The sequence below is a fragment of the Thunnus thynnus genome, chromosome 2 (assembly GCF_963924715.1).
Source record: "Thunnus thynnus chromosome 2, fThuThy2.1, whole genome shotgun sequence".
Classification (NCBI taxonomy): Eukaryota; Metazoa; Chordata; class Actinopteri; order Scombriformes; family Scombridae; genus Thunnus; species Thunnus thynnus.
In genome coordinates this window covers 6,955,620-6,967,383 of record NC_089518.1, presented here as the reverse complement: position 1 = coordinate 6,967,383, position 11,764 = coordinate 6,955,620, and the positions used below count along the sequence as shown (strand labels likewise).

The 11,764-nt window shown below is 40.0% G+C and overlaps 2 protein-coding genes across 5 annotated transcripts; one reads left to right on the top strand and one right to left on the bottom strand.

Annotated features, from left to right (window-relative positions):
- Window positions 1-409: 409 nt before the first annotated feature.
- Window positions 410-1,573, top strand: mrpl41 (mitochondrial ribosomal protein L41). The gene is made up of 2 exons (XM_067601286.1): window positions 410-514; window positions 998-1,573. The coding sequence occupies exon 2, from the start codon at window positions 1,015-1,017 to the stop codon at window positions 1,420-1,422; it is 408 nt and encodes a 135-aa protein (XP_067457387.1). The 5' UTR covers window positions 410-514; window positions 998-1,014; the 3' UTR covers window positions 1,423-1,573.
- A 23-nt stretch (window positions 1,574-1,596) lies between these two features.
- dph7 (diphthamide biosynthesis 7) lies at window positions 1,597-10,150 on the bottom strand. Of its 4 annotated transcripts, XM_067601263.1 has the most exons (12): window positions 9,873-10,150; window positions 9,688-9,780; window positions 8,154-8,195; window positions 6,991-7,163; window positions 5,918-6,051; window positions 5,548-5,635; window positions 4,748-4,842; window positions 4,482-4,642; window positions 4,283-4,355; window positions 4,136-4,201; window positions 3,807-3,979; window positions 1,597-2,966 (listed from the first exon to the last, which is right to left on the bottom strand). In XM_067601263.1, exons 4-12 carry the CDS (start codon window positions 7,126-7,128, stop codon window positions 2,554-2,556), a joined length of 1,341 nt encoding a protein of 446 aa, XP_067457364.1. In that variant the 5' UTR covers window positions 7,129-7,163; window positions 8,154-8,195; window positions 9,688-9,780; window positions 9,873-10,150; the 3' UTR covers window positions 1,597-2,553. The 4 variants fall into 4 exon arrangements, with proteins under 4 accessions (XP_067457364.1, XP_067457350.1, XP_067457373.1 ...); XM_067601249.1 differs by lacking the exons at window positions 8,154-8,195; window positions 9,688-9,780; window positions 9,873-10,150 and adding an exon at window positions 7,444-7,550; XM_067601272.1 differs by lacking the exons at window positions 8,154-8,195; window positions 9,688-9,780; window positions 9,873-10,150 and adding an exon at window positions 7,444-7,550 and having other exon boundaries at window positions 4,482-4,639.
- Between the last annotated feature and the right edge of the window lie 1,614 nt (window positions 10,151-11,764).

The following is an 11,764-nucleotide window of genomic DNA, read 5'->3' as shown; positions in this document are numbered from 1 at the left end:
AACAAATAAAAATACATAAATAACTAATAAAACAAAATGAATAAATATTAAATAATGAATAAAATGTATAATAATAAAAAGAATAACTTCCTCCTCAGAGAAAAGTTCCAATTTCAACTGTGTGAACAATTAGTCAAACTTGATAATGACATGATAAATAATGAATACATTTGCAAAGACCAGACTGTCACTGAGACTTCCTGTTTCCACACCGCAGTAAATAAAATGTTTACTGATGCAAATCAACAGCTTAACTCCCCAGTGACAGAAAACACACAAACAGTTCAGCTGAACACTTAAAGCGAGTATTAGTACAGACACGTTTCTCTCCATTTATTTTGAAGGCTCGACAGTTCAGCACTAGTATCCTGGATTGTAATTGGTCGGCAGTATCCTAGATTGTAATTGGTTGGCAGTACCCTGGATTGTAATTGGTTAGCAGTGGTGCCTTTTGGCCAATCGCTGAGCATTTCACTGCACAGCACTCTTCACTATAACCAGCAGTGTGCTCAAGGTGAGTCGTATTTTATAACAATTTAGCAACATATGAGCATTTTGTAAAGTGTACAATTTAAACGGTGTTTACTGTCTGTATCTTTAATATTGTGTTAAGTTAGCCTGCTAGCTGCTAACAGTCGATGCTACATTACCTGATAACTGAGAGGTTATCGTTAGCCGAATAGCTACGCAGGTTTCCTTTAACTTATGTTCACAATTTCCACTAACTTGCATATTGATCAATGTGTTAATAACAGGTAACGTCGCAGACACCATAGATTAATTGATTCAGTAGGCAGCAACTAACAACATTAGTGTCAGAAGATGATGGTTTCTTTGGACTCTCTGGGGGGGGGGGGGGGTCACATTTTCTCCACTTGTATAAAGAATATATAAATCATTAGTTGAGTCAGGGAAACAAGTGCTGACGTGCTGGATGTAAAATTGATGTTGTCTTCATTAGGATACAGGTGTGAAATAATCTGTTTGTCCTCCACAGTTTCTCTGTGTGGAAGGATGGGTGTGTTATCCACTCTGGTGAGGGGTCTGGTGAGAGGAGCCGACAGGATGTCAGAGTTCACCAGCAAGCGTGGTTCAAGGACTCACAATAAAGGCAGGGGCTCAAGGCCCACTGGACTGAGGCTCTCTAGCAGGAAGTTTCTGTCCATACGGGCCATGATTCCTGAGTTTGTGGTGCCTAACTTGGAGGGATTCAAACTCAAACCCTATGTATCATACCGCTCCCCCAGAGGAGCAGAACCTCCACTCACAGCACAGAGTTTGTTTGCTGAGGCTGTGGCCCCTCAGATCAAGAAAGACTTTGAAGAGGGCACTTTCAATAAAGAACAGCTGGAGAAATACGGATTTGAGCCTACACAGGAGGGGAAGCTATTCAAACTTTATCCCAAGAATTTTGTGCGTTAAAGATGAACTGTGTGTATTTACAAGGAAAGGCACAGACTGCTGATTACCTGAAAGAACAACATGGAACTGTAAATAATGTTAAATCTATTTTCTAAGTGGCTGACTTCTGTTATCTTATCAGGCAAAATAAAATCTAATCCATATTGTGAAATTGTACATTGATTATTGCAAACATCACTTGAAAAAAACCATTTTATTGTTTTAGATAAAAACTGTTGTGAACAGAGCTGGTGATCATTTACATGTCTACTGATAGAAGCATTCTCAAATAGGCGTCTGTGACAAACGTGGGCTGGTGACAAATAGCATAATTCAAATGTACATGCACATAACCGTCCCAATAAGTTATCCTGCATGTTGGCTTATACAGATGATTTCTACAGTATAGTCATTCATTTTTGCTGAGAACCCCCCCTTGAAGTCCAAAAAATGTTCACACTTGTGTTCAAGTTAATATATGCAGTGACACTATAGGTTGTCTAGGTAACGTTATTGGTGAGAAGGTGTAAAAAAAACCAGGAATAAAAGTGGCCTCTACATATTTTCATATACCACTTTGATGATGTTTCCAAAATCATCATAGTACGAAAGTTACTACCTCAGATTTCTCTTTTTTTTTTTTTGATAAATGTAATAAAAGGGGGTTTATCTAACGGCAGCAGCACCTTTAACCAGCAAATCTGGGCCAAAATATGAAGAGAGTTTCCCTTTGAGGATTGATAAAGGTATCAGACACATTAGCACACACCCCATGCACGTGTTAAAATCAGTACTTGTTGGTAGGTTTTTGTTTAAAACTTTCAAGCAAGGTGTTTTTGTGAGCAGCTTTCCTTAACATGATCACAAAGTGTTTTTTAAAAAAAGCTATAACACAGTAAGGTATGTGGGTGCAGCTATATGATATATAACCACTCATTCAAATACAAGTTTATATAAAAAAAAAAATCAGTGTTGTCTATGAAAATATAGGGTTTTTCTAATTGCATATTGTGTGAGAAGTTATTCCAAAGTGTGGGGACGTATCCTCATAAAGATGGTGAGTGGAATAACAGCATGTCACGCCCATGTCGTGGCTGGGCTGTACATTCGTTAGATATTTCAAGAGTCAACTCGGCCAGTGCTCCAGCCTGGTCAACATTGCACTGTTTCCTGTGGAGCCTCATCTGGAGCCCAGTCCCACCGCCACACATGGAGCATATGGTCATAGAACGAGCAGCTGGCCAGCAGACAGGAGACCGAAGAGGTGTCGCCGTCGGGGTTGGGAGCGGGGCCCGCGGTAGAGCTGGTAGAGGGCGACGCGGTGCCCTCCGGGATGTATCGTCCAGCATCGTCCTCCAGTGACGTATCAAAGCTGGCGGTGGGAGACTCGTACTGGATCCTCAAGTGTCCTCGGCTCTCGGTGAGACTTTCCTTTGGTTCTGCGGCGGTGGCGGGGGAGCAGGGAGCAAGTTCCTCCAGGGACAGCCGGGACCAGTCGGCTCCGTACGCCAAGGAGTTGTGGAGGATGTAGGAGGCTACAAGTGGACAAGCTCCTCCGCTGCCCTCTGGACAACAGCAGGGAAACAACATGTTTTTAGAGGAAATTAAACTGCACACTTCTGTGGTATCTTGTTCCTCATCAGATACATTTCATTCACATCATGAGTCTCTGCATTTCTTCACAAGGGACTTGTGTTTTAATCTGAATGAATTTGGAGTTTAAATATGAAACCAAAATTAACTAAAATAAAATATATAACTAAAACTAAATTAATGCAAAATTAACGTTCTGTTCACCATATTATCATCATCATGGCCAGTTTACTGAGAGGGTTTTTAGATTTTATGATTTTTATTGTCATATTTTGGTGCAGCAACTTCTCTCACTCCGTCAGCTGCCTCTGTGTCTCTCTGTTCACTGTTCACTACATCACCTGTAGACTATAATATTCTCTCCTCTAATATCTCAGCAACTGTCACATCCTCTAACCACCTCTTTATTTCTGTCACACTACAGCGCTGCTCTACGTCATCATATTAATGTTTTCTAATAGTTTCAGGTTCTCTACTACTTGTTGCCTTATATGGTAATTGTAGGGGTGTTGATGATGCTAATGATCAGATCTCATGAACAGGTGACATAATGGATAAGGTTCCAACAATCACTTGTTCTCCAACGATAAAGAAGATATCTTTCTATGCGTTAAAGGCACAAGATTAACACACTTTCTCTGTGACTAAAAACACAACAAAGCTAGGATTTAGTATTCATTTCCCACTGAAAGAGGAGCAGCATCACATCAGGTGATGTTAATGTTAACACTGGTACCTATCAAAACATAAGAAATGTTCCTATTAAGAATCCATAGCATGTATTTCCTTGCATGTCTCTTCTTCATACTCACCTAGGGCTTGCTGACAGTGAAGTATATGGAAGTCATTGTGCATGCAGGCTGCCAGCAGCAGGTGCTGATGGGTCGGATGCCACTTCAGCCTCCACACACCACCACCCATGGGACTCTCACTGAGAGGCTGCCGCATGTTCCTGCTGTCCCACAGCAAAACCTGCTCATCATAGCTGTGGGAGAAGTTCAGAACACGAGACAGAAGGTTTAGAGATGCTGAGACAGCTGACAAAAAACAGGAAGCAGTGATAGTGAACAGTAGTGACAATAGTCAAAGGCTAATTCTCACATGACGCCGAGTTATCATACAAGTTTGTTGGGATATTTACCTGCCTGTGGCCAGGATGTGTTCCCGATGTGGGTTGCTGTGAATACTGCACACACCCATTGAGTGCCTTCAGGAGAGAAGACGTGATGTTGTCACTGTACAAAATGGACAATCTGAATGAATGAATGAACATCACTACTCTCAATACCTTTTACTGACGAAAGTGGGGCTGGAGGGACCAACCCTGAGATCCCAGCCTTTGAGTTTACAGTCATCTCCACCTGGGAAGGAAAGATACACACACACACACTATGAAACTGGTGATATGCCAGGGAAAACAGGCTGATTTAGCAAGGAATTAAAAGAAAATGGTATTCTTTGCACAAAAAGAATATTTTCATACGTACCAGAGTAAACCAGCTGTGTGTCCCAGTAGGAGAAGGCTGAGATCCAAGCCTCAAAGTCATGAGCCTTCCAATGTGACAGAGCCGTCAGAGCGCTTTCAGCCAGAGAGAGCACACTGACGCAGCCTGCAGAGTCACTGCACACCACCCGCACATCACTGCTGCTGACACCAGTGAGGGACGTTTGTAATGAACAAATGATTTTGACATTGATTGTTGTGAGTATGGGATGTACAGCTGCAGGTCTTCTGGCTGTGTTAGTGTCTTACCTGTCCATTCTTCCAGTGGACCAGTCTAACGACAGAGCCAGCCGCTCTGCTCCCACCTCCAGACTGCTCAGAGTCTGCAGACTGCGGCCGCCTTCCTACTGGATACATACATTCATGAGCGCAGACTACCACATCAACAGCTTCAAGAGTCACACCACACTCGTGCTGCACAGAAAACACACCTACAACCACCAGTGCACAAAGCATTTGGGAGGCATTTATCTCCAACAAAATCCTCCAGTGGTTGAACATCTTTGTGTTTTGGTTATTTTAACCTTTAGTGAGTTGCAAATGTTGGAAAAATAAACCAAATAAGATTCAATAGTTTGAATTCAACAGAACGCTATCAAACCCCAGGTGAGGTGAGGTTAACAGACCTCTGTAGCCGGCTCCTCATCTCTCCTTGAGGCTATATTAGCCGCTACTAGCATAAAACACTTGAATCTCTGACAAATGTTGGTGGCTGGATTGCATTATGGGTAATGTAGGCGCCAGGACAAGGAAAAGGAAGAAGACTATGTGAAATAAAAAAATATATCTATGTTTTTTTAAACATCCATCGTGAGTCCTAATAAGAGTGCAATGCTGAATCGGTGCAGTACTCTTTTAATAAGAGAGTGATGACAGGTTGGCCTGTGCATCTTTAATGTTTCAAACTGTACACTGTCCCAATCAATAAATCAAATCATAAAATTCAACAACCATGTGTGCCATCAAAAACAGTAACATCGTTTCATTCACAACAACTGACAGACTATCAAAGATACTACCTGGGATTCCTCTGATGCCACATTTCTCACCTGACTGTCTGACAGAGTGTACAGCTGCAGCTCCCCAGTGGCAGCTGCCATTCCCAGCACGGCCCTCCCCGACACAGGCACATGGCACCTGACAACATGCACAAAAAAAAAAAAAAAAAAAAAATCATCATATCATCTGCTATGATAAGAGTCATTCATATGTAGTAATCCATTCAGCATGCATAGATACTGAACAGGTGAGCTGAGTCTCTCTGCTTTAATGAGCCTTAAAGAGGCTTTTCAGAGCAGAATAAAGGTCTGCAAGACAACTGAAACTGAACTTCAATGTAAATAAACTGAATAATGGTAACTTCAGTCAAAAATATCATTATTCATCTTTAAACAGCCACACTGTTTTCTGATCTCTTACCATTTCAAATCTAATATGGCGGCTGTGTCCATGCACTGCAGCTCAGTGAGAGGTGGGCTCATCGATCCCTCTCGGCGAAATTCAAAAAGGTACAAACGACCAGTCCGGCTCGGGGTGCCATCCTCCTCCCCTGCCTACAGGAAGATATACATGTGGTAAACATCATTAAAACAGACTGTAGCCTTATTATGTATCAGTTACTGTCCTGTAGAGTCCTGTGATAATCATGATGATTATATTGACTATAGTCAGTATGCACAAAGATATAAAGTAACTGCTGGGTTGTACTGAACATCACATAATAACACATAACAGAGAACTGAGTCCAGTAGACCAAGCAGCACTTATTTAAGAAGAATTCAAATATTTAGACATATTAACATCTTATTCCCACATTGGTCCACCATTCACTACAGTGTCCAGTGAACAGTGTGGTGCACAAATATTTGATGAATCATCTACGGTGCAGTCTTAAAGGTATCTGAACTCTCACTTCTTTTTTTTACTGTGGTGACTTTCAACTTCAATTTAAGGGTGATTACATCCATACTGGGGATAGAAAGTGCAGCCCTATCAATATCATTACAATACATGCATTTGGAGATGACAAAGATCAAACCACAAATCCTATGATTAATGGCTGAGCGACAGCCCTCCTGTGTGTGTGCTCCTGTGATGTACTGAATGTGTAAAGATGGTTTGCTGTAATAGTGATGATCAGTGTTTTGTTTCATGTTAGTGACCATTGGTATTATTTCATTTCCAGCACATTTACAATGATGTCTCTCAAATTGTCAGTTTTAATTGGTGTGCAAAGTTGGACTCTTTTGAATAAAACAGACTAGGGTTGCATCCCTGAATGTGGACAATGTGCTTGTGAAGAAAAATGCCACTTCAATGTAGATACAGATATTCCCTGTGGACATAACCTGCAGTTTACAGATCAGACTGGACTGGTGACAGCAAACCGTCCGACCTTTAACAAAACTACGGATGAGTGATTGTTATGTGGTTGTTTCCATGCACAGGTAAATGGATGAACAGGCCAGTCTGGACTAGTAGTGTAATCTCACCCCTCTCTGTAGCTGGTACGTCCCGCAGGCCAGGACATCGTGTCGCGGGGAGATGGGACACCACTCCACCGTGTCCGCACTCAGCTCCGTATCAAACACCTGTAGACTGCGGGTCCTCGACTTCCAGGCCATGACCATCTGCTTTGCATAACGTTACTGTGCCGCTGCAGTAGCTGGAAGGCAAATAAACACTTCGGTAACCTTACGTCTCAACAATAACAACACATGCAAACTCAGATAAGTAAGTTAGCAGTCAGCTAAAATAATCTGTTTAGTGGCTATGGCTAACAAGCTATAGTTAGCTAAATACTGTCTGACGCAGCTCAAACTGTCAGCAGTTAACACGCCGGATAGTGAACAGGTGTTAAAGTGGTGAATGAAAGGTGAAAAGTAAATTGAACCCTTGTTTATTATTGAATATCCAAAGATCAATTCATTATCAACAAAACTCACGTGTGAGCCAGCTTCGACCCGACGTTCTTTGCGTCTTTACGCAAGCGATAGACGTACATGACGTAAGCGTGCGTTCAGGTTTTATTTTGCTCAAACATAAAATACAAACACATATACAATATTCACACACACACACACACACACACACACACACACACACACACACAACATAACTTATCATACTTACTTATCACAAACACAAACAAAAACAACAGACGTACCACATAAATACATGACTCGATCTCCTTATTGTGGTTACATGTATCAAAAGTCATTTTAGTGCGAATATAAATACTACCTGTACTCATAATATACGCGTGTAATGTAATACAATGCAATGCAATGCAATACAATACAATACAATACAATACAATAGCCCTGCAGTCAATACGATGGTGTCATGAGTGTTTGGCCTAACTACACCTCTGTCTATTTTGAAAGTGGTTCAGAGTGCTAATGTGGCTGCCCTGACGTATTAAGTGAGGATGCGCCTCCGTGTATTTGCCTGCTGTCTGCACACCTCACTACAGTCCTATCAGAGACTGAGACCACTGAGGTGCACCACAGACCGCCACAAACTGTATAAGTGTATTAGTTCCACCTCAGCACATTGTCAAGTTCATATAATATTTCTACACATTGAAAGACTTTTCAACATTTTGGGAAGCTTCCTAATTTGTAAACATTTTTACAGCTAGCTGATTACTTACAGAGTCAGTAAATGTACAGAACTGGTACTGGAAATGAACAAACTGCAACAACAAAAGAGTAAAGCAGAATTACAACACAGCATATTACTACATGGTCCTATGGCACAGAATCTCTCAATGACACATGACAGGAATTTCATGAATTAATTTCTTTTCATTAAGTTAGCGCCAAAATTGTGCTTAAAGAAAAAAACATACAACTTACTATACTCACATACTATATTTCTGAGGTCATTTCAATTCATCAAACATTTCATGTCATATTATTATATATATATATATATATATATATTGTTTTTTTTGTTACTGAACATCAACATTTGTATCAAAGGAGAATAAGAGAAGTATGCTGGAGTCTAATGTAATATCAAAGTGAGATCTGCTGTCAAGGGTTCAGTTTTTGCTCTCAGAAAGCTTTACACAAAGATCCTCCACAGGGGACACCCAGAGCTCTTTGCTTTGCCTCATTGCTCAGCAGTACTTCTTACAGACCAGCCAGATGCATAGTCGTTTCATGTAAGTATGAATGTCACCCTCAACAGTGTCATGATGCAGAGCTACAAATGTATGCAGATGACACCATTGTGTACACATATGCAAAAACAGCTGAGTTAGCTGCTGCAAAGCTAATGATTGCATTGGAAAGGATCACACATTGGCTTGATCAGTCATGTCTGAGTCTAAATGTAAACAAGACAAAGGGTATGTTTTTCTCTAAGACTATGGTACAACCTCCTAACTCTGATATTCTCATCAAAGGTGAAAAAATTGACATAGTTACTGATTTTAAATATCTTGGTAAGACAGTGGATCCAAATTTGAACTTTAAGAAACATGTTAAAAAATATATTATATATATATATATATAATTATTTGGTAATAATTGTATTGAACCTGTTGTGCATGTGAGGACTTTCTTCACATACAGTGTTTTTATGTGTACTTAGACCTACAGTATCCATACAGTACAAAAGAAAGTCACATTGCTTTCTATAGGATGGAATATATCTGGTTTCTCATAAATTCACATGATTAAACACATTGATAAGCCACATTTTAATATATATCCATAAAACAATGTGCAAAGTTAATAAAGTTAATGCTAAAAGTAAAAACTAGTGTGCACTACCACTTAAAAAAGCACTTACTTGTAATTGTGTTTGCATGCTCATGATGGCTACCCTGAGCATCCTGCATTATTCTGATGAGCTGATTATGCACGTTTGAACTAACAGCGACAACAACGGCAAAAAGATTTGAAGAGGGAGTAATTTATAATGCTGCAGTGATGTCAACATTAACAATAGCTGCTTGTGTATGCATTGTTGAAAGCGAGTATATAAGCGCTCTGTGACATATTCAGGTGATTTGCTGGTGTTAAGCCTGTGGGCATGGTCCAAGAAAAGCCTTTCACAGAGCAGCAGCACTGTGAGCAGAGCTAAAGACAGCAACAAGCCATCATTTCACTGCTTCACATTTTAAAATCACTCATGAGCCTTTAGCTGATAGTAAGATATTTTGAAAACTGCCTCACTTTCTTCATTGGCCTGTGAGAGGAACTTCTCTGTAGTGAATAGCGGCTTCTTCTCATCTAAGACCAGGTTCCAAAAGCTGGAGAATTTAGATTCTGCTGAGACAAAAAAGACAAAAAAAAAAAATCTTCACCACCTCCGATCCTTGTGTTCAGCAACAGGCTCCACAAACAAAAAAAAGCCTCACCTGTCTGTGTGTCCAGCAGAGCCAGACGACTCAAGAGAACAGAAGCTGCATGCTGGGAGTTTTGTGCCGCAGCTTTCTCTACAGTTTGGAGAAGCAACAAAGGAAAAGAGCGATGAAAGTGTGATGATACCTTCTTGCTGTAAATAAGGGATGAACATCACAGTGACTGCAGAGCTGAGAGTCTGGCTGGAGGTTCCCGACACAGCATGAAGAAAATCATCTGGTATAAAAGTGTCTGTAATTTCTTAATGAATAATTGCATAATTACACTCATCTTTTGGGCGACAACTGTGAGCTTTCCCTCAGAGCCTGCAACCACAAACATTGCACATTACGATATTTGTCATACACAACAATCGTGTGTCAGTTGACCAGTTATATAGGAAACTAATCGCTTCACCTCCGAGGATCTTGAAGAGGTGTGTGACGATGTCCTGCACAGTGGTGGGGTCGCTGCACTGCTGGGCCAGGTTCTGCATGGCCTGCACCGCCTCCTCCATCAGCTGGGCGTTGTTGGCTTTCAGCTGGCCTGGAACACAGACCACAACAGACATTAAATACAGAGAAATGTGCTACATTGAGTGGAGCTTCTCATTCATTGTTATTTTCTTCGTGGAAATTTTTCAGCAATTATGCGTATATGTTCTTAGTACATGCATTAGGATCTGAGTTGGATTAAATACAGTACCAGTCAAAAGTTTGGAGACACTTTCTCATTCAGGTTAATGGGAAGATGAGTCCAAACTTTTACCTGGTACTGTATGTTTATAGACCATTACAGTATGTATATAATACAGTATGTCTTTTGTTATTGCTGAAAACAGCAACATGTTCTCGACCTGCATCGCCCTCCTCACTCTGATTTATTTAGTGATTTAGATCAAGTCAGTCAAGTCAGTCTCATCAGGGTCTTCACCATAGCAACGGTCGCTGAGGATCATGGGTAGGCTAATGTAGCCACTTCCGCTATCGTACAAAACTGACAAAATACTTGATTTCTAAACCAAAATTGCACGGTCGTTGAATTTGGTTTTCTGGATTTTCGTTGGGAAACAAAAAAGAAATAGATCACGTGATTTCGTTTTTGGTTTGAAATGAAAAAAAAACATGTGACTTCTGTTTTTAGTTTCAAACGCAAAACGAACTGGCTGAATGTCCGCAGACCTGCAAAAACCAAAAACGGGCCGGGTTTGATTGGTTTTTCGTTATTTGATTCTGACACCGAAAACGGTTTTTTGTTTTTTGTTTTGAAACAAATAACAGATTTACCGTTAAGTACAAATAAACACAATACAGTACATAAGTACATACACAATAAAGTACATAAGTAAATACATGTAGAAATACAAAAATAGCCTAAATAAAATATTATTTATGGAAATGTAGAAAAAAAATCCAAGACGTTTATTTAATTATGTGCTTTTTCATCACCTAAATGTTTTATTTATTTATTTATGTATTGATTCATACATAAGTCATCAGCACAGACTGATGAGAAGATCAGTGCTTCCATCTGCTGGTGATATTAAAGAAAGCATGGATCCGTTATCAACTAATATGGATCGCAATCAACTACCATAACTTTTAAATTTGTAATACATTTTAGGATATATTAGTGGAACAACACCAAGACAGGTGCTATACAAGTTCTTTGGATAAATAAACAATGAGTCAATGCACTTTTGACTAGTACCTTCGTGTTTTTTCAGACCTTAACATTTAAATAAATAACTGATAATTGTAACTGATGGTTATTTAATCAATCTTTATGATATGATATGATATGATATGATATGATATGATATGATATGATATGATATGATATTGTACACCATGTATTGTAATCATTATATCTGTTTCAATTAGATTTGGGTCAGTCAAAGTGGTCACGA